Consider the following 21356-nt stretch of genomic DNA (forward strand, 5'->3'; position numbering starts at 1 on the left):
GCCACACACGGCGCTCCAAGATGGAACGCCACAGAGCATGCCAACACGTACCTGTTGCACAGGTGAGCACACAGCAGCAGTCCTGCGTGACCTCTTCCCTACTGGGAGTCTGCCTTCCTGATTCCTTCCTTCCTTCCGTGTTTCTGCCTGCTGTGTTTCTTCTCTTTCCTTCTTTCCAAATGGTGGGAAACAGGACTGACCCCTTTATGCATACAGGCACCACAATCGTTGGAGCTGCAGTATCTGATACTAACAATGGTGAAGTTTATATGGTCTCCACTGAGCTGTGGGGTGCATCGCTGCTGCCTTTTCTATGTCATGTGTATTGTTTTTTCCAGGAGTTCACGATTGCCTTGCTTTCTGCTCCCATCAGCCTGCGTGTGCCCCCTTCGTTTTGGAGGCCTCTGGCTCTGAGGAGCTGGAAGGCGTGATGGTCCATTGTACCAGCTCAGGGCTCAGTTTGCTTCCACCTTGCCTGCCTCTGCACCTGCCCTGGTGCTCCTGAGTGGCCGTCACCTCGGGGGCCCTGCAGGATTGTGTCTTAGCAGCCTCCTCGTTCTGCTGAGCTGATTCTGAGCTGGTTCTGCTGCGCTGGTTCTGCTGGGCTGGCTCTCTTCATTTCTCAGCTTTGAGATTTTCTAAGATTCCGTGTCCCTGTCACTGACTGACACTTTGTACTTTCCATGTTGGTTTTTATTTTACTATCATGTTTAAAAGATTTATTTATTTGGGCCCGGTGCGGTGGCGCAAGTGGTTGGGGTCCTCGCCTTGCACGCCCGGGATTCCATATGGGCACCATTTCTATCCCTGCAGCCCCACTTCCCTTCCAGCTCCCTGCCTGTGGCCTGGGAAAGCAGTTGAGGACAGCCCAAAGCTTTGGGATCCTGCACCCACGTGGGAGACCCGGAAGAAGTTCCTGGCTCCTGGCTTCGGATTGGCATAGCACTGGCCGTTGCGCTCACTTAGGGAGTGAATCATCGGATGGAAGATCTTCCTCTCTGTCTCTCCTCTCTGTATATCTGCCTTCCAATAAAAAAATATTAAAAATAAATCTTTAAAAAAAAGGTTTATTTATTTGAAAGGCAAGAGTGATACAGAGAGAGGGAGACAGAGAGAGAGAGAGAGAGAGAGAAAGCTTCTATCCTGATTCACTTTCCAAATGGCCGCAAAGGTCAGGGCTAAGCCAGCCCAGAGCCAGGAGCCAGCAGCTTCATCCAGGTCCCCCCATGTGGGTGCAGGGTCCCAAGGACTTGGGCCATCCTCTGCTGCTTCCCCAGGCCATCAGCAGAGAGCTGGTTGGGAAGTGGAGCAGCCAGGACTAGAACTGGTGCCCAAATGGAATGCTGACACTGTAGGCAGGAGGATTGGCCTGTTGAGCTACTGTACTGGCCCCTGCTTTTCTGCTTTCTTAGGTTCTTCCAGGGGGTTCATCTGGAAGGCAAAGGGCCTTGTCTGTCTTGGTTTTTGCTTCCCATCATGCCAGGTAGCCAGGTATGGGCTCTGTGAAGGTGTGGCTTGAGCAGAGGCTCTTGGGAAGAATTTGGGGGAGCTCTGAGGGACCCCTGTCATGACAGGGAGGTCAGCCCAGACCTTGGGGTGTCTGAGAGAGACAGAGTACCACTGGAGACAACGGACAGGGGAACTTGAAGGTTGCCTGTTGCCTGGCTGGTTCAAGACCATGCAGAAACCTTTTGGCTTTCCCATGGGAAAGCAGTGCCTTGCAGGCAGATGTGCACATCTGTGTATTCTCTCCCCCAGGGCCACCACGTGATCACTGGCAGGTGGCTCACCACTCTTCACGGGTTCATGTGATCAGAACACCCCCGTAGGCTCACAGCCCGGAGAAGGAGGCAAGCTGCTAGTCATGTAGGGCAAGCTCTGTACCCAGCAGGCTGGGGTGACGGGACAAGCTGTGCAAAGACACAAAACCGGCTTCGTTCCTTCCGGGCAGTGGGACCCAGAGGGGGCTTGCTTGAAACCTTGGGCCTCAGTGGAGAGGAAGCTCTAGGCCTACCGCATTCATCAGGGCATCACACCACCAAGGCAAAAACTCACCTGTTTCTCGCACCAAGACTGAGGCTTTTGGGGTGCCTGGAGTTCCGTGAAGCTCTGTGAACCTCACAGCCATGGGGAGCGGGACAGGCGCCCCTTCCTCCCCCCCCCCCCCCCAAGCCTCAGAAGCAGAGAGCTGATACTGCTGCAGGTGGCAGCAGCAGGGTGTTCCAGCGCTGTGCCCTCAGCTCACAGCGTGCTAATGGACGGCCTCCCTGCCACTTCTGGCAACGGGCTCGTGTGCGCTCCAGCACCCATCTGAACCTCGGTTGCCTTCAACTGCTCCATGGACGTGGCGGCTCTGAGATGCACCTGGCTGAGATGCGATGAGCTTCCCCTGCACCCCCCCCCCCCCCCCCAGGCACCTGTTCTAAGCGCAGAGGCCACGGGGGAGACCTGCATCACAGCGTGTCCACTAGAGGGAGCTGCAGGTTGTGAACGCTTTCAAAATGGGCCGCGCGTCCTGCAAGGGCCAGGCTGAGCAACAGAGGAATCACTCTCTGTATTGTGACAGCAACTCGGCCTGCAAGCACCCCGAGGGGGAACTCTGCTTCCCCAGCTGGGTGAGGAGGGACAAGTCGCAGCTCAAGGCAGAGCCACCACCATGCGAGGGGCTGGGGACACCGCACAGTGTCGGAAATGGCGTCAGGGAGAGCCCCTCACTCCCCAACCCCTGCTCCCGTCCTGGTTTCAGAACTGGATCTTGAAGGAGTGGTGGGGAAGGTGCGGCAGGTGGGGAAGGCAAGGCCGTGGGATCAGCCTTTGCAGAGAGAAACACTGGGAATGACTGGATGCCGAGGGGGACCTGCTGTCCTCAGCGGCTGGGGGGTGGGGGCCTGCAGGTTCCCAGCATGCACGTGGAGGCCCTGGTGGGGGTGGTGCTGGGGCAGGAGAAGGTGGGCAGGAAGCACCCAAAGGAAGAGGATGGTGGGACCCCCGTTCTGTGGCTGTGCAGGTGACATCCCCAGAGAACACCTCTTGCTCTGGCAGGGTGAAGTCCACAGGTGCGCAGCAGCTGCAGGAATGCACAGGTGCACCTCCTGGTGTGACGTGTGCGGCATACGGACAGCACGTAGGAATTGAGATGGTCCCCGAGGTGCACTTACGGGTCACTCACCTGGCAGGTGCTGCCCTGGCCATGCTGGTCTCCTGGGATTCTCTCTTACCACAGACATCCCTCAACCCCTTCCACCACTTTACACCTGCCACCTCATACCCTGGGTTGCCTCCCCCCACCTCCCCACCAGGTCGCCTTCATGGATAGGGGCTGGATTTGGGATGGCTCCTTTTGGATGACAGCCTTCTGGGGCCTGCCGGGGCTGACTCAGGTCTTAGGCGTGTTTGCCTTGTATGCCTCTCTTAGCACAGGAGCACGTGTGCCCCGGTGCAGGCATGCTTGGTGACTCTCCCAGGAATGAATGCACCAACGTGCCCTGGGTTCCACCTCCGCCCTCCCTCCAGGCCTCTCACCCCACAGCGACCTGGCCTCGCCCTGCCCACCCTAGCCTCAGTTTCCCTGCTTGGGACTCTCCTCTGTCGGGGACTCTGATTTCTTTCCAGGGACCTTCTCCCCTTGTCTCTCTACCCGGCAAACCCATGACCGGTGTAGTGTCCAAGTTGCCTCCTGCAAGAAGCCTTCCTGGACTCCACCCCAGTGTTGGGGGACCTGCACCTTCTTGGGGACTCATGCATCTATTTACAGCGCCCCACGTGGAGTCGGTGTGATTCCCGGGCTGTTGGTCAGGCCCTCTGACTCATCAGCCAACACCTCCAACTCCTGGCAGGTGAGGGCCTGGTTGACTCACCTGGGACCTGGGCGGCACCTCCCTCTCCCTTCCCCCACCATCCGTGCCACTGGGCCTGGTTCTCCTTGGGCCTGGATGTGCCGCCTGCCCTGGGTGGTGTGACGGGAAGAGAACAGGGAATAAGCCGAGCAGTGGTGATGCGGGGAGCACCAGGCACCCTAGGCTGCACGGTGTAGGAGGGTGGCAGGCAGGCAGGCAGGCAGGACAGGGCCCTCAGGGAGCAGAGCTCTGGGGGTGGGTGTGTAGGGGGAGGAGCGGAAGTTGGGGCAGAAACTCCCCAAGGGAGGTTGTTGCATTCAAATCAGCCTGGGTTCTGGGGTGCCCTCCAGAAGGTGCCCTCCAAAGCAGGTGCCATCCGTGAGTAGGGGAGCAAGAGGTGGGAAGGATGCCACCGGTCGTCCCCTTGTCACGCACCTGTGTGGACCGGGCCCTTGTAGACTGCCCACAACCTCCCCTCCCCCAGTTCCATGCCATGCAGGAGGCGGTGGCATCTGAGGCCCTTAGGTGAGGTACCCGACAGGGGCCACCCTATGACCAACCCTGTGACCCCTCCCGGGAAGTAATGCAGCCGGAGTCACCTGACCGCTGGTGCAGGATGGGTCAGCGGGGCTGGCCTCGGCAAGCCCGCGGGGCTGCACGTGGGAGGAATCGGGCCACCTGCCCATCGCGCGAGGGGAAGCAACCTGAGGCCCGCGAGCAAGCCCAGGACCCGGAAGCGGCCCCTTCCTTGTCCCGTGCATGCCCAGGGCAGCCGCGTGGGCGCTGTGGTAGCGCATCCCCGGGGCCCCGGCCCTGCCAGCCTCGGGATCCCGGGTTTTTCCGATGACGCACCCGGGACCCGCCTTCCTCGGGGGAAGCGAGCTGGGGGCGCGGAGCCGCGCGGGACGCCCGGGAGGCGGGCACCCCAACCCTCCGCGAGGTGGGTGGGACTCGCGCCTTGACAGGCAGCGGAGAGGGCGGAGCCTCATGGGGATTGGGTTTCCCTGGGAGTGGACAGGGCCGGATCTGCGGCCCCAAGACCGGCGAGGCGGGGCGGGGCCGGCGTTTGATGGACAGGTGGAGGCTGGCGATGATAGGCAGGGGCCGGGCCCTGGAGACGGACTGGCCAATCTGGGCGCAGGGACCTGGGGCCCCTTGCGCGCGGCATTGCCCAGCCTGGGCCCTGGCACCGCCCGGCGCAGTCGGGTTCTCCTTGGGCGCCTGGATCCTCGCCTCTGCTCCTCCGCCGCGCCCGGGACGGGCTGGTCGTCCGCAGCCATGGAGGCTCTCGGGCCCGTGGAAGCCCGCAGTCCGCTCGATTAGCGCCCCCGGCCCCAGTCGCCGTCGCCCCCGTCGCCGCCCGGGACGCGCGCCTGCAGCATGGAGTCGCCCGCCTCCAACCAGCCCGCCGGCATACCCCAGGCCAAAGGTAGGCGCGCCGCCGGGCCGGGGTGAGGGGCGCCAACCCCGGCCCCTTGCTGGCTTTCACTCTGATCGCCGCAGCCCCCAGGCTGGTCCCCAAACTGCTCCGCGTCCGGCTCAGTTAGCTCAGCTCGCTCCGGATCCCGAGCCTCGCGAAATGACCTCGTTAAAGCCTGAGGGGGCTTCTGGCAGGGCTACCCGCTCGTTCCCCAACTCAGCCCTCACTCCTTCCGCCACCTTGGGGACCCAGCCCTGACCCCCACCTGGGTCCTGGTGCTGCGGTTCCAGGCTCCTGCACGCGTGGATGCCAGTGCTGCTGCCGGGGACCCCACTACGTTCCCAGGGCTGGTGCACCGGCTGCGTCCCTATCCGCCCCTCCGGGACCCTCGCCCCCTTGCAACTTTACCTTGAGCCTGGAGGTCCTCCCTGGCCAAGATCTTGTCCTGTACTCCTTTGACCCGGGAACCTCCCTCTCTAGCTCAACCCCTAGTCTGCCAAACTCTTCCTTGTCTGTTGTTTGCAAGCTTCCCTTCGCTGCCTGGGACCCCTGCCCTGGTCCCGTGAGGGTCTTGTCCTGGTAGCTGGCCTTCCTGGAAATTTCGGTGAGGTGGCTGCGGTCGCATCTGTCATGCAGAGGGCGGGTGGACGAGACTTGCAGGGTGAAAGGGGATTTTTTTTTTTCTTTTCTTTTCAGGAAGAGGAAAGGATGTTTTTTTGGCCTATCCCAGTCTCAGTGGGCTGGGTGGTGGGAGGGGTTTCCAAAGCCGCCCCTGGCTGTAATGAATGGGCTCTTGATCCCTGGTGAACCTGCTGCCTGTCGCCTTGCCCTGGCTAGCCTCCACCCCCGCCCCTCCCCTTCCTCCTTCCTGACATGGGTCTGGGCCTCAGTTTGCTTATCTGTAAAATGGAGGTGATCACACATGTCTCCGGAGGCACGGGAGTGTGACTGGAGCCGGTGAATAAGCAGGGGTGGGTGAGAGGCTGCACACAGTAGGGTGCCTGTTTGCAAGCGTTAAGGTTGCCCTTTTGGTTCCTTCTTCCTGCTGGAGGCCATGTGGTCTCAGGACCTGGCCTCTGAGACTGCAGAGGGAGATCCCCTTTAGGGAGAGGGAGGCTGGCTCCCCTCTGATCCTGCAGGGGCCCAGACAGGGGAGTCTGAAGGGTCCCAAGGGAGGGTGCGGCTGCAGCGACAGCAGTAGTAGCAGCAGCAGCAGCGGCGGCGGCGGCGGCGGCGGCGGCGGCGGCGGCGGCGGCGGCGGCGGCTGTGGGCTGAAGCCGGGTGGGCAGGGTAATTTCGTCTTACGTAAGTGGGAGGCCGGATCCCTGACCATTGCCCAACCCCTGTGAGTAACTCAGCAGGCACTCGCTGCGGGGAGGTGGCTGTGTGGAGGGAGGGCTTTGCTGTGCTTCGACCTCCCTCGCGGAGAGAAGCTCGGGAAGGGGTGGGAAGCAGTGTTTGGAGGCCGTGGTCCAGGCAGACCATGTCTGGTCAGGGCGAAAGCTGAAATTGCAGGGAAGAGAGAAAAAGCCTGGCTTGGGGATGCAGGGAATAGGTTGGGAGGGTGTCAGGTGGCTTGGATGGAGGAACAGGGACCCTCTCAGGAACTGGGAGTTTTCTGGGGGGGGGGGGTCCTGGGACACAGGGCTGAGGACATCTGCATGCTTCTTGCTCTAGATCCCAAGCCCTCAGAGTCACAGGTGCAAGTGCCTTGCCAGGGGCTGCACAGCTGTGACGGCTGCAGTTGGTGTTGTACCCGGAGCTGTTTTGTGTCGATGGTGGTCCCTCCCATGGGCACAGGGTCCCCGGCTGACTTGGTGCATGCTCCCTGTCCCCATCCCCAGTACCCTGCATGGCTCCTAAGCCTGGGGGAGGGCGGACCGAGAGAGGTGGGAGCAGTGCCTGTTACCAGTGCAATGCTTTGTGCAGTGGGTGTGTGTTGCATTCTTGCTACAATGTAGTCCATTGCATAGATACAAAACTGAGGTGATGTAGAGGCAGTGGCTACATGGATTCCACAGATGAGAAAGGCCTCTCTCTGTGCCCACCCTACTCCTAAGCTCTGGGACCCCCCCTCCCTCCCCCAGCCTGGAGCATCTCTCCATTTGCTCTTAGAGGTTGGTGCATGACCCGAGAGCTTCCTGCCAGGTGCAAGGTGTCCTCCCTGCAGGACCTGCTACCCTCTCCTGGCCCTCTTGTCCACATGCTCTCTCTGGCTGGGGTCAGAGGTCAAGGCCAGCTACTGCTGGGACCAGGGAGCAGGGTCCTTGGAGGGCACCACGTGTCCCTGTTCCTGTTCACATTCTGGCTGTGCTGCTTGGGCAGCCCATCAGTCAGGCACCCCGAGGCTGCAGGGACCATGCATCGACTCTGGGGCCATCCCCCCTAACCCCCCAAATCCAGGCTGTCGGAAAGACTGGAAGGTAGTACCTTGGGGACTTCCCCCACCCCTGCCGTGACGCACAGGAAACTCTCTATCAGCCAGCATGTGGCTCTGGGCCCGAGAGGAGCAAAGTTCTCAGGCGGCCTGTGTGGCGAGAGGGCTGGGACAGTGGAGACTTCCGGTGAGTCAGCGGGCACTGGGCGCTGACTCACCCACCGGGCATGCCAGCCAGCTGCTTGCAGCTTAAAGGGGCATTGCCCACCATCCTGGTGACTGGGAGGGGGCTGCCTGCTTGGACCTAGCATGCTATGCCTGACTCTGAACTGGAGCACCCAAGGGGACCCTGTCTTAGACTATGGGCTGGGCTAAGACCCCTCTGTATCCCACTCTTCCCTGCCCTAGATGGGCCCTCCTGGTCTTCGGCGTCTCACCCAGGCACTTCCTCCATGAGGCAAGGGGCCCTGCTTCCTCTTGCTCGTGGAGCAGAAGCAGGTGGCGGCTGCTGGCGTCTGTTTTCCGCCCTCGGCCCGGGGGACTGGTCCAGCTCAGCCAAGCAGCTGGGAGCTCATGCAGTGTGAAGAGCAGAGGGCTCTGCATCGGGGTCAGCCACTTTGGCCCCCGGGAGGTGCATCGATGGGACAGGGAGCATGAAGGGGTGTGTGGGTTGTTGGCAAAGGGTTCAGCTGCCTGGGGTCGGATTCAAGCTCAGCCCCCTTTGCACCTGCACCCTGCCCTGCACCCCGAATGATTTCAGGACCCAGCATTCAGGGAGCATAAGCTTCAGTCTTTCCATGCCTGAAAATGGGAATGGGATGCAGCCAGCCTGATGTCCGTGGAGGTGGGACCCTGGGCCATGCTCAGGAGGGTCTGGGCTCGCATCCTCGCCTGGACAAAGCCAGGTGCCTACAGTGACATAGTGACCCACTAGCTGGCCCTTTGGAAAGTGGCATGCTGGAGACACGAGGTGGTGCCTGTCCAGTGTAGCTCCGGCTGTGGTGTTTATTGTGGGTGTTGCTGATAGGTCGTGAACGCATGAGTCCAGGCTTCTGGAAATGGTTGGATGGGCGGATGGAGCAACACGGGGACTCTCTGGCCGTAGCTCGAATTTGCTGGACATTGGGACCTCCTGCCCTGCGGGTCCCCATGCTGGAGGCTGGGGTTGCCTCCAGCACTTTCTGGAACTCACAGACCTGCCTCTGACCTGACTTTGGCATTCAGAGGCAGACTAAGGGGAAGTTCTGGGGAGATGTGAGCCAGGACACAGCCTGCTGGACCAGCCCCTTGGTATGGGGCACCCAGGGAAGGGACATGCCCTGGATTCCTGCTGGGAATGTTGGTAATGGTCCCTGGGCTGAGCTGGGCAAGCAGCTTGAGTGCAGGCCTGGTGGGGTACACAACCTTGGGTCTCTGCAGGGTGGGGGAGGGGGCAACCCCAAGGAGGAACATAGTGGGTAACAGCTGCATGGTGCCCCTGATAGAGGGTGCTGGTCCTAAAGCCAGGTGGGCAGAGAGGCAGGCTTCTCTCCCTTGGGTCATGCCCTGGTGTTGCCCAGTTAAGACTGGCTGCCTCGCCTGGCCACTTTTACAGGTGCCTGTTTGCGAAGTTTCCTGGCACCAGGGCCAGCCAGGCTTGGGCACCTCTCTGGGGAGACTCATCTGGCTTGTCCTTGCCCTGAGGAGAACAGATGCTGCCAGCCTGGAGGGTTTGTGCAGAGTGGGGAAGATTTGTGTGCCAGCCTGGACTGACAGGCAGGCTTCCATGATGGAGGTGGAAGACGTTGGACAGGGGTGGGGGAGCGTGGCTGGCATCCAGCAGGGCATGCTGGATCAGTCAGTGCTGCTGAGGCCTGCTCAGGACAGGTGGGCCAGGGACTGGTGGACACCTGCTTTCCCTGAATGTCCTCTGTGCCATGGCTTCGTTTTTTGTCCCATTTTGGTGACCTCCTTGGTCCCTGTGTCCCCCTAGCCTCGAGTGAGAAGCCATGTCATCTGCTGCAGGTGCTGGTCAGTGCTGAACTTGAACTGACCCTGCTGACCCCCCAGGTTCTGGGAAGGACCCCAAAGGGTTCCTGAAGCCCCATGTCACGTGGTTTTGTCACACACTTTATGTGCACGCTGTCATCAGCCTTTCTGGGCACCCAGCAGCTGGGCAGGGTGCGGTCATTCACCCTAATTTAGGAGTGAGTAACCACGGCCTGGAGTTGGGGAGTGGCTGGCCAAGGTCACAGAGGTCGAACCTGGAGCATGACCTCATCTTGACCCCCTGACCCTTGCTTGTCCTTTCCTAGAAGTCACTGTACCAGTGTGGATGACATCAGGGTGGAAGGGACCAAGGCAGTGGGCAATGCAGGGGCTCCATGGGCTGGCTGGCACCCCTCTCTGTCAGCTGGGTCCACCCAGATGCTGCCCTGGGCAGCTTTGTGGGGCTTTTCCCATGGTGTCTTATGCCAGGCAGGAAGCAGACCTCTTCATTTTAACAATCTGTTTATTTATTTGAAAGAATGATAGACAAAGAGTCATCTTCCAGATGCCGATTCACTGCCCAAATGGTTGCAACAGCCAGAGCTGAGTTGATGCAAAGCCAGGAATCAGGGGCTCCATCCAGGTCTCCCATGTGGGTGCACGGGGCAGTCCTCTGCTGCTTTCCCAGGCTTATCATCAGGAGCTAGATGGGAAGTGGAGCAGCCAGGACTCGAACCTGTACCTGTACAGTATGCTTGGCCCCTCTGCATGTGCTGCCCCCATGCCCTGACCACTCTGGGTGCTGAATCTTCTGCCCACATTGACCTCAGCACTAAGTCCCTGCTCTCTGAGGAGGCCGTGTCCCTCTGCCCCCTTCCCTGGTTTCAGTGAGGTGAGGCTCCTGAGCTGTTTGCAGTTTTTTTTTTCTCCTTTCTTTTTTTTTTTTTTTTTAAGATTTATTTTATTATTTTTTTATTGGGAAGGCGGATATACAGAGAGGAGAGACAGAGAGGAAGATCTTCCGTCCGATGATTCACTCCCTAAGTGAGCGCAACAGCTGATGCTATGCCGATCCGAAGCCAGGAGCCTCTTCCAGGTCTCCCACGCGGGTGCAGGGTCCCAAAGCTGTGGGCCGTCCTCGACTGCTTTCCCAGGCCACAGGCAGGGAGCTGGATGGGAAGCAGGGCTGCCGGGATAGAACCGGCGTCCATATGGGATCCTGGGCGTGCAAGGCGAGGATCTTAACCACTGCGCCATCGTGCCGGGCCCTTTCTCCTTTCTTTTAAAAAGGATTCATTTCTTTGAAAGGCAGAGTTTAAAATTGAGCAAGCGAGTGAGTGAGAGAGATTTTCCATCTGCTGCTTCATTCCCAAAATGGCCACAGTGGCCAGGCCATAGCCAGAAACTTCTCCTGGGTCTCCCACGTGGGTATAGGGGCCTAAGGACTTGGGCCATCTTCCGCTGCCTTCCCAGGTCACTACAGGGAGCTGGATCAGAAGCAGAGCAGTCAGGATTCGAACCTGCACCCACATGGGATGCCAGTGCTGCAAGCAGAGGCTTCACCTACTATACCATGGCACCAGCTCCGGGAATGGAGTTCTTTAGGGAGAATGTACCTGTGGTGGGCAGGGCAGCCCTCTCTGCCAGGCTGGCTGTGTCTGTTGGGATGCCTTCATGCCCAGTGCCCACAGAGCCTCACCACTGTTGCTGTGTTGGTGGCATGTGTCCTGAGCTGCCTCCCCTGCAGCATCCTGACACGGTGAGATCTCTGGAACTTCCAGATGACCCGTGTACGTGGTGTTCCACACCAAGCGTGCTGCACTGGCAGCCCTGGCAGGTCAGGTCCTCCTATCCCTGCTTCACCATGGAGGCCCTGTTGCCCAGGGCTGCAAGTGGACATAGCTGTGGGTTCCTGGGGCCAAGCCCTGCCTCTGTCTCTGAGCAGACAGGTGCGTGCCAAGCAGCTCCTCTGGGAAGCTCCTGAGCTTTGCAATTGAGGAGTATTTTGACAGCGGGGGTGGGGCCACCCGGATGGGCATCTGGGCAGTGGGGGCATGGTATGTGCAAAGTCCCTGAGGTAGGAAAGCTGACGACCCATAAGGGAATTGTGTCAGAATCTGGGGTCCCTTCCTTTTCTTTCTTCTTCTTCTTCTTTTTTTTTTTTTAATAAATAAAAATTTATTTTACGTATTTGAAAGGCAGAGTTACAGAGAGGGAGAATTGGAAGAAACCTTCCATCTTTTGGTTCACTCTCCAAATGGCTGCAATGGCTGCACTGGGCCAAACCAAACTTGGGAGCTGGGAGCTTCTTCCAGGTGGCCCACGTGGGTGCAGGGCCTTGCTTTACTGCTTTCCCAGGTGCATTAGCGGGGAGCTGGAGCAGAACTGGAGCAGCTGGGACTCGAACCAGCAACTCTATAGGATGCTGGTGCTGCGGGTGGAGGCTTAACTAGAGTCCTGTCTTTACCCCTGGAGTGGCCTCAGGTCGGAGGCTGAGCTAGTGTCTGCCCTGGTTTTCTCAGCCCTTATCTGACCAAGCAGGACCCAAGGACACACACACACACCTGGCACTGACTTGCCTGGCCCGGGGCCTTGCCTGGCGGGCTGGCAGCTTGTAAGGCCTTGCCTGTTTGTTGTGGTGACTGTCTCCATCACGGCCACACCTGGGCCGACAGGGACGGCGACTGGCAGCCCGTAGGCTGTTGCTGGGGCCGTCCCCATGACAGCTGGTGTGGCCGGCCCACAGGCTCAGGTCTCTCCTGACGCAAGCAATGTGCCCCGTCGGGCAGGTGGTGGGGTGACCAGGCCAGGACTTCCCCAGGCCTCAGCCATCCAGCCGAGCCACGGACAGGGACAAGCCACAGGCTGGGGGTGGCCACATCTTGTAAGTGTAGCTAGCTCTCAGGGCATATGGGATGGATGGGAGGATACAGAGGAAGGTATACCTCCAAGCCACCTTCCCAGAGAGAGAGAGAGAGAGAGAGAGAGCATGTGCTACTCTGTCCACTGCTGGGGCTGAGCCTCAGGAACTCCACCCGGGTCTCTGATGAGGGCAGTAGGCACTCCATGTCTTGTGCCATCAGCTGCTGCTTCCCAGGGTGCGCATTGGCAGGAAGCTAGGACCGGGAGCTGACGTGGAGGGCAGACTGCCTAACCGCTGGGCTAAGCGCTCCGCCCCTGGTCTCAATTTTTAGCACAAAGCACGCCCTGTCTGTAGCCTAAGGGCCCCGTACAGGTTACTGGTGGTCCCAGGTCATAATGAAAGCTGTGTCTGTCTACTCCTCGCTGTTCAGGACGAAACTGTCCAACTCTGCCCAGGGAGATGAACCTTCGGGGTGGGCAGGGGGCAACGCCCAGCCTCACAGACAGGAGCTCACGTGGCGTTGCCTGATGCCGCAGTGGCCCCAGTCCCTGGAGCATTCCCACTGTGCTTGGCCGCACAGGCGTAGAACCTGGGGTGCCACCTGGTGTGGGGGTCTTAGGGCCCAGAACCCTTGCCTGGTTCCCTAGAGCAGCAAGGTAGAGGGGCTGATGTGGCCTCAGGATCCCACCCCATGCCTGACACACTGCAACCTTTTTTTTTTTTTTCTCATCCCAAAGGAAGTGTGGGGTCCAGGGAAGCCCAGGCAGGCCTCCAGACTCGGTCACCCACCTCAAGCCGCAGAGCTTTCCTTTACCACAAGGCAAGCTCTTAAGCTGGGGACCTGCCCTGGGGCTGGCTGAACCCCTTGACTTTCTGTGTGGCCTGGGGCTGGTGCCTTCCATCCCACCCCTCACCCCCCAGAAAGCTGGGCCAAGAGTGCTTTGTTCCCAGGGTTGTAGGGACACCTGGAATGACAGACAGTGAGGGCTCCCTGCTGACCCCTGCTGGCCCCTGCTGGCCCTTGCTGACCCCTGCTGACCTCTGGTGACCCCTGCTGGCCCCTGCTGACCTCTGCTGACCCCTGCTGAGCCCTACTGGCTGTATGGTGCCTCCACTCTCAGTGGTCTGCAGTACCATGACCAGTCCCTGAGTTGGGCTTAGATATGCCTGGGCATCGCTCTCTGGCCGAGCTGCTGGCCTCTGGTGTGTGGATGGAGACACCATTGACCTTGACTTCTGGGGGCCCTGGCGTGGCTTCCACGGGGTTCAGCTGCTCCTATCTGCTCACTTCGCCCACCTGCTCCAGCATGGTCACAGAGGACCCCAGCCCTCCCTGGCCAGGGTGCTAGGCTGTGAGGCTGCACTGTGCTATGGCTGAGGCCGGATCCCAGCCTGGCTCAGGGCCTGAGGTCTGCTTGGCAGGTGACAGCATGGCCTAGGGGGTTCCCAGGCCTCATGGAAGGCCAGCGGCAGGCAGAACAGGTGGCAGGGTCATGCCAGGACAGCAGGAGGGCATTGCTGAGTGGCAAGCCCTGGCTGCATCCCTGCTTGGCCAGGCACTGGGAGCTGGGTGCCCTGGGAGAGTCCCTCATCTCCTCTGCAGAATGCATGCCTGGATCCAGGGCCTGCATTTGGCCCTGCACTTGGCCCTGGAGTAGGGCAGCTGAGCTGGGCACTGGGCCTGGGTGGCAGAGCTGGTCCCCATCTCTGGAGGGCATCAGGATGGAGTCCTGGCCATGCTCCCAACTCTCAGTGTCCTTCTTGGGACCTGGGCTTCTCCCTGCTGTATGTGGGATGGGCCTGGTCTGAGCTGGGAGCCCTGGGCTGGCTCAGGCTGCAGGGCCTTGCCCCCACCTTCCCCACAGGGCTCCTTCTCAGCCCACACTCCCTGTAGGTGAGAGAGGCAGAGTGGGGGTGGCGGTTGATGTGCTTAGCAGGTGGGGAAGCCATAGCCCAGGGGCCACTGAGGTCATGCCAAGGCCCCCAGACCTAGCCCTGCCCCTTGCATGTCCCCAGCCATTCAGCCATTCAGCCCCATGGTTATGCAGTGTGGTTGGGGGGGGGGTGGGTGGGTTGTCCAACAGCTGTACCCTCAGTCAGAGGCTGTGGTGAGGGTTGAGCAGGTCACCCTTGGTGCCAGGGCTGGGTGGCCTGGATAGGCTGCAAGCTTTCTTCTTTTGTGTCTGTCCGTGGCAGGTGCATCAGCCTAGTGCACAGTGGGCTATGTTGGGTTGCAGCCCTGCAGGGCAGGGTGGGGGCTTCAACCCTGCATGTGAGGTGTGTCCCCAAGCCGGGCCCCAGGTGTGGCAGCTCCTGCCTCTCACTCCTTGCATGCCTTGCCAAGAGGGCAGGTGCCCATCCGTAAGCCCCTGTGTGTCTGAGAACTGGGGCCCCTTGAGGGGTGAGGCTGTGGTGTCTACGTCAGCTCTGTGTCCAGCCTGGTCCTGCCTGGCAGTGCCAGGACTGCCAGGCAGGACATAGTGAGGGCCCCAGGGTTGACCAGATGTCTCCCCTTTGCCTGTTTTTTGTTTTTTGTTTTTTTTTAAGCAAAACCCAAGCGGAAGAAAGACTTACGGATCTCCTGTGTGTCCAAGCCACCTGCACCCAACCCCACGTGAGTCGGCCTCTACTTCCTCCCTAGCTCAACCTGGGCGTGCTTATGGCAGGGAATGCGGGTGAGGGTGGGCTAGGAAGACTCCCGAGTGGGTCAGGCGGAAGTGGGGATGCTGAGGGGATGGCTCACAGCATCCTGGCACCTTGGCTCTGTGCCCGCATGCTCAGCTTTTACAGTCTTGGCCCAAGGGGCGGTCAGTGGCCCCATGGGAGCCAGAGAGCTCCCCTCATTCGCATCCCAGGGAGGGGTGCAGCCCCTCCAAGGCTCAGCACCTGCTTTTCCTGCAGACCCCCTCGGAACTTGGACTCTCGGACTTTCATCACCATTGGAGATCGGGTAAGTGCTGGCAGCTGCGGACCTGGGCAGGCCGCCCGCCCCCAGTCGTTCTGACATGCCAGGGGCCGCTGGGAAGGGTAGGAGCCGCTGACCCCACCCTTCTCTCTGACACCTGTCTGTGGGAAGAGAGTGCTGTGGGCATGACCTGGGCCAGCGCTGCCTCAGCCTGTGTCATGCGCACTTGCGTAGTGCCTGACCAGGGACTGACAACACTCCCCTGCCAGGGTCTGCTTCTCTCTCCCTGGGCTCGGCGCCCTCCAATGCCTTCCTATCGCTTCTGTCCCTCCAGAACTTTGAGGTAGAGGCCGATGACCTGGTGACCATCTCGGAGCTGGGCCGCGGCGCCTATGGGGTGGTGGAGAAGGTGCGGCATGCCCAGAGTGGCACCATCATGGCTGTGAAGGTACTACAGTGGCAGCGGTGGCTGGGAGGGCTGGTGCCTCTGATGAGGAATGCCCGCTCCTGCTGGACAGCCCCTCCACTGCACCCCTTTCCCCCCTGCCCCTCCACAGCGGATCCGGGCCACTGTGAACTCCCAGGAACAGAAGCGGCTGCTCATGGACTTGGACATCAACATGCGCACTGTGGACTGTTTCTACACCGTCACGTTCTACGGGGCGCTCTTCAGAGAGGTGAGCAGCAGCCTGGCCGCCAGCCCCTCCCGGCGCCGGGGTTGGACGTGGGGGCAGGAGGGGTCAGGGAGGCAAGGAAGAGTCCTCCCTGCCCACCGGAGGCCGCACAGCCCAGCCTTCCCGCTCCCTAGCTGGCACCACCTCGCCCTTTGCCCTCTGTTTCTCCCGGAGGTTAAGCCGTGTGGCTGGCGCTGTGCCAGCAGGTGCCGGGTGGGCGGGGATGAGCCACGCAGCTTGCACGCAGGAGATTCTAGGTGTGCAGGTGTGGGTGAGGAGCTGAGGGCACAGCCCAGAGTGAAACAGGTGCAGCCAAGAAGACAAAGCTGCCTCTGCTGACGTGGGGGGCTGGGAGGAGCCTGCTGCTCTGAAAACCTGAGTTTGGGGTTCAAAGCCATCCCTGTCTGGGGTCTGAGCAAGGGTGTGGAGACTGGGGTTGGGGGTCAGGGGCCTTGGGTGGGCACCACAGCTGAGCCCGGAGCTGCCCCCAGGGAGATGTGTGGATCTGCATGGAGCTCATGGACACATCGCTGGACAAGTTCTACCGCAAGGTGCTGGAGAAGAACATGACGATTCCAGAAGATATCCTGGGGGAGATTGCCGTGTCTGTAAGTGGCTGTGGGACCCAGGAGCAGAGCCAGGGGCCCCAGCACTGCCCGGCAGGGCACCCAGCTCTCCCGCACTGCACCCATAGCTGGCTTGCTGGGGGCGATGCTGGTGCCAGGCTTCACACCAAAGACGCCTTAAGGTGCTTCACAGGGATACGGAGTAAGGTGGGGGAGAGGGTCAGCCCTCTAGGCGTGTGGCTCTCGAAGGTCCCAGGGGAGATGATGAACACGGGGCCTGAGCATCCCAGCAGCCAAGGAGAAAAAGGAAATGGGAGAAGTTTGTGGGAGACAGGTGGTGGTGACAGGACTGGAGGGTCCCTGGGAGTAGATACAGGGAGGTGAGAGGGGCCTGGCTGTGCCATCCTCACCCTCTGCCCCCTCCCTCTTCACTCCAGGTGGTACGGGCCCTGGAGCACCTACACAGCAAGCTATCCGTAATCCACAGAGGTTAGTGCTGGCGGAGGGGTGGGGTGGGGCCTCAGAGGTGGGGCGGGGCCTCTGGGGTGGGGTGGGGCCTCAGGGGGTGGGGCTGAGTATGGTGTATCCGCTCTCTGCAGACGTGAAGCCATCCAACGTTCTCATCAACAAGGAAGGCCACGTGAAGATGTGTGACTTCGGCATCAGCGGCTATCTGGTGGACTCGGTGGCCAAGACGATGGATGCCGGCTGCAAGCCCTACATGGCTGTGAGTGCCCTCGGGGGGCCCGGGCCCTGGGCTGAGCCACCTGCTGCCGCTCTGCCCTGCACTGGGCCATTCTTCTGTCCATCAGGTCAGAGCCTTCCCCACTGCGGGGCGGCCTGGACTTGTCTACCATGCCAAGAGCAGCCCCACTCTGCGCTAGGGGGGGCATCACCTGGGTGCTCCTGGTCTGGGCAGATCCAGCCTCTCAGGCTCTCCCCGGGCAGGCCTGGCTGCTGTGTGTGTTGAGGGGGGGTCTCAGTTTCTTCCTCTGTGCCATGGACAAGTGGGAAGGGATGAGCAGGGGTGAGGGGACACTCAAGCCTGGCTGGTCTCTCCCACAGCCTGAGAGAATCAACCCCGAGTTGAACCAGAAGGGCTACAATGTCAAATCAGACGTCTGGAGTCTCGGCATCACCATGGTATACAGGCGAGCGTGTGTGTGTGTGTGTGTGGGTGGGGAGAGGCTCTGGGGTCCTGGGATGTCCTCCTGGGCTGAGGATGGGGGGACCATGCTGAACTTGGATGCGCCTGAGGCCCAGGTGTCGGGGTGAGCTCTGGCCCCTCACCTATCAGTGTTTGGGACAGGAAGGGCTTGTATCCCAGTTTCCATCATGGAGAGGGACTAGGCAGAGGAGGAGGGGGGTCTCAGACAGATGGTGGGAGGGAGACCCAGGGGTCCTGGGAGTGACCCCAAGGCTCCAGACTTGGTCATGTGAGGCGGCCTCCAACCATCTGCTTCCTGGGCGGCTTAGAAGCTGGGCTGCACCCAGCAGCCCCCTACATGCTGGCAGGGTGGTGGCTGGCCTGGACTGCGCTCTCTGGTATAGCACAGTTTCTCCCCAGGGACTCAGAAAAGCATACGAAATGGGGCAGCACCGAGTGGTGGGGAGGGGAAAGCTGTGGTTGTCTCCACGCAGACAGCGCCTCTTCTGCCGCAGTCCTTGTCCATCAGCTCCTCCTCTGTCCAAGTGAACACGTTTTCTTTTTGATTAGTAGAGATTTACTTCCTTGCCAGGCAAAGTTACAGAAAGAGGGAGCGGTAAATCTTCCATCCACTGGCTCCTGGCTGCAGCAGCCAGGGCTCAGCCAGGCCAGAGCCAGGAGCCAGGAGCCAGGAGCCTCTTCCAGGTCTCCCACATGGTGCCAGGGTCCAAGGACTTGGGCCATCTTCTGCTTTGCCCAGGTGAATCAGCAGAGCGCTGGATTGGAAATGCAGCAGCAGCCAGGGTTCAGGCTGGCACCCTTATGGGCGGCCCCAACAAACAGATTTGGGGTGCTGTGTTACTTCTGTTTCTCTGAGTGGCTATAAACCCTTCAGTCTCTTTACCAAAGGCCCCCTGCCTCCAGTGCACAGTCATCTGACCTGCCAGGGAAGCACGTGGGGGGCTTGATGGGGCAGGGTTATGGTGGGCTAGGTCTCCCAGGGCCTCGGCCTAGGCCCTCCATCCAGCTGACCGTCCCACCCCCCTGTAAGTGTCGCTGCACACCAGCCCGAGATGGGATGATTGGATCAAGCGTTTGGACCAATTTCTGACGTATTAATTATAAGTCTGGCAATTCAGGGAGAGCCAGGAAGTCTAGGAGTGCTCCTGTAGGCCACGCCCATGCCCATGCTATAGGCGAGCCTGTGTCTGGGCTCCACCCCATGGGTGTGTCCATATCAGTAGCTTGTGGTGGCCCTGCCTCCATAGGCGTGTCCACGACTGGGCCGGAGCCGCATGAACCTCGGCCTGGGTCCCTGGCTGCCCTTTTGCACCTGCTGGCTGGAGCCCCACATTCCACCCATAGAATAGGGCACCGTTCCACACAAGGGCTTGGGCTGGCCCGCCCAATCTGGTTCTCATCCCAGAGACCTAAGCTGAAATCAAGGGTTCCCTGTACGGCAACCCAGGCATTTCCACAAAACTCCTGCCAACTGGGGCTGGCACCCAAGGACCGGATCAGCTAAATAGTGGCCTGCAGGTCCAGGAGGAGGAGGAGCCAAGGAGGGAGGACTCCCTGTCCCGTGGGGAAGAGACTTGCCTCCTCTCCTGGAGCTTGTGCCCCTACGGAAGGCGGCCAGGGACCTGCCAGCCATCGCCTTACATGCACCTGACCCAAAGCTGTGGCCCCTCCAGTACTCTGGCATGGGTGCCCTGGCTCGCGGTGTCAGGGCTGCCCTTCAGCCTGGCTCCCGGGGCTGGGCCAGAATGGGCAGGGGGTCCATGGCTTCCGGTGTGGAGTGTGGGTACACATTGCTGACCCTGCTGTCCCATGCCTGCAGATCGAGATGGCCATTCTACGTTTCCCTTATGAGTCCTGGGGGACCCCGTTCCAGCAGCTGAAGCAAGTGGTGGAGGAGCCTTCTCCCCAGCTCCCGGCTGACCGCTTCTCCCCCGAGTTTGTGGACTTCACGGCACAGTGGTGAGTCTGGGGGAACTCCTCAGCACCCCTTTTCTCTGGCACCCCCTCAGCACACAAGCACCCACACTGCATGGCATCATAGCACATGAGGTGGAAGCAGTGTGAAGGAAGTCTGAGGGTCCCAAAGAGGGGGTGTGTGAATGGAGGGGGGATGGATCTGATCAGAGACCTTCCATAAACAGATTGAGAGGAAGGCAAGAAAAGGCAGAGGAACAAACAAAACGCTCCAGACCCACTCAGAGCATCCGAACACACAAGTCTGCTCAAGCTGTTTAGATATATATATATATGGGAGTGGATGGTGCCTGGGTCTGTGTGATGCAGGCAAAGCCACACTCAGAGGGCCATGCATAGTCCATTTCCCTTGTTAGAAAGGACGGACCATGGACAATCCATAGGCCAGGCTCTATAGCCAGTGGCCGGCCTCAACCCTCTGGGGTCCCTTCCTGGGCAGGACACTCGGCACCTGACCAACTTGCCCAGACCCTACACAGGGCCGGTCCCTCATCTGCTGCCCAGGGATTGCAGCCTACCCAGGAAACTTCCCTTCGCCCCCTTGCCCCCTGCTGCCTGGCCAGACGCAGGCCTAGCCCAGTTTGGCTGGCCTGTAAGGCCCAACCCGACCCAGCTTAGCCGGCCTGAAGGCCCTGGCCTTGTCCCAGCTGCTCTTTTCTCCCCTAGCCTGAGGAAGAACCCTGCAGAGCGCATGAGCTACCTGGAGCTGATGGTGAGTGCATGAGGACGGGGCCTGCCCTGGGGAGGTGGGCAGCAGTGCCTGTCTGGGGATTGCACCCCCATGCACAGATGGGCAGCTCTGCCGGCTGGTCCTGGTGGTCCCAGGTTCCCTCCAGCACGCCAGGGCTTGTGGAAGGGTACTGAGGGGTCAGTGGTTGGCCGGTAGCCCGGGAGGACATGACTGCGGAGGAGCAGTCAGGGAGGGCTTCCTGGGGGTGGCTGTCCTTGAAGAGCAGGAACCCAGGCAGTGACTGTGCCCCCTGTCACCCCTCCAGGAGCACCCCTTCTTCACCTTGCACAAAACTAAGAAGACGGAAATCGCTGCCTTTGTGAAGGAGATCTTGGGAGAGGACTCGTAGGGGCTGGGCCGGGATCCTGCTGGGATGCTGGGTGCCCGGCCCAGCCCCTGTGCCGGGGCAGTGCCCGCCCACAGCTGGAAACTGCTGCCATCCAGCCCTCGGGAGGAATCCGGGGGCTTCTCCTACCTGGCTGTGCAAGGCCAACCGTTGGGCACTCACGCCAAAGAACCAAGACCTCCGGCCGCTGCCACCGAGCCCGCCTGGGCCCCATCAGCGCCTCCAGCCCTGGACCCTGGACGCGGAGGTGTCAGAGAGCCAGTGCTGTGTGGGCCCCTGCTCTGGACGCTGCCCAAGCTGTATATATTTTTTAAATCTCAACTGAATGGACCTGGCACACTTTAGGTCTGGGGTGACTGTGCCTTGGGCCTGGCCTGGATGTGAGACACACACAGGGACAAGGGGGTGAGCCCTGAATAAGCCTGCACCCCAACTCCTCAAGGCCTTGCTGTCACAACCCTGGTGTCCATTACTTCTGTCTGTTGGCGTCTAGGGCTGTCGCTTCACTTTTTTTGGGAGTTTGTTTTTT

At 60.5% G+C, this 21356-nt stretch overlaps 1 protein-coding gene across 2 annotated transcripts; it reads left to right on the top strand.

The window, feature by feature from the left end:
• On the top strand, nucleotides 1-20862 carry LOC121170037 (dual specificity mitogen-activated protein kinase kinase 3). Of its 2 annotated transcripts, none has more exons than XM_041000921.1 (12): nucleotides 1-62; nucleotides 15012-15078; nucleotides 15366-15414; nucleotides 15704-15817; nucleotides 15927-16046; nucleotides 16535-16651; nucleotides 17047-17098; nucleotides 17209-17336; nucleotides 17675-17752; nucleotides 19597-19736; nucleotides 20418-20463; nucleotides 20747-20862. In XM_041000921.1, exons 1-12 carry the CDS (start codon nucleotides 38-40, stop codon nucleotides 20828-20830), a joined length of 1020 nt encoding a protein of 339 aa, XP_040856855.1. In that variant the 5' UTR covers nucleotides 1-37; the 3' UTR covers nucleotides 20831-20862. The 2 variants fall into 2 exon arrangements, with proteins under 2 accessions (XP_040856855.1, XP_040856853.1); XM_041000919.1 differs by lacking the exon at nucleotides 1-62 and adding an exon at nucleotides 5021-5265.
• The last annotated feature ends 494 nt before the right edge of the window (nucleotides 20863-21356 follow it).

Source organism: Ochotona curzoniae, unplaced genomic scaffold (assembly GCF_017591425.1).
Source record: "Ochotona curzoniae isolate NIBS_2020 unplaced genomic scaffold, NIBS_Ocur_1.0 scaffold_2453, whole genome shotgun sequence".
In the NCBI taxonomy this organism is placed as follows: Eukaryota; Metazoa; Chordata; class Mammalia; order Lagomorpha; family Ochotonidae; genus Ochotona; species Ochotona curzoniae.

Coding starts and splice junctions, on each gene's coding strand:
- LOC121170037 (XM_041000919.1), top strand. CDS start 5,217: ATGGAGTCGCCCGCCTCCAACCAGCCCGCCGGCATACCCCAGGCCAAA. Junction 5,266..15,011: donor CGGCATACCCCAGGCCAAAG/GTAGGCGCGCCG, acceptor TTTTTTTTTAAG/CAAAACCCAAGCGGAAGAAA. Junction 17,099..17,208: donor GCTATCCGTAATCCACAGAG/GTTAGTGCTGGC, acceptor CGCTCTCTGCAG/ACGTGAAGCCATCCAACGTT.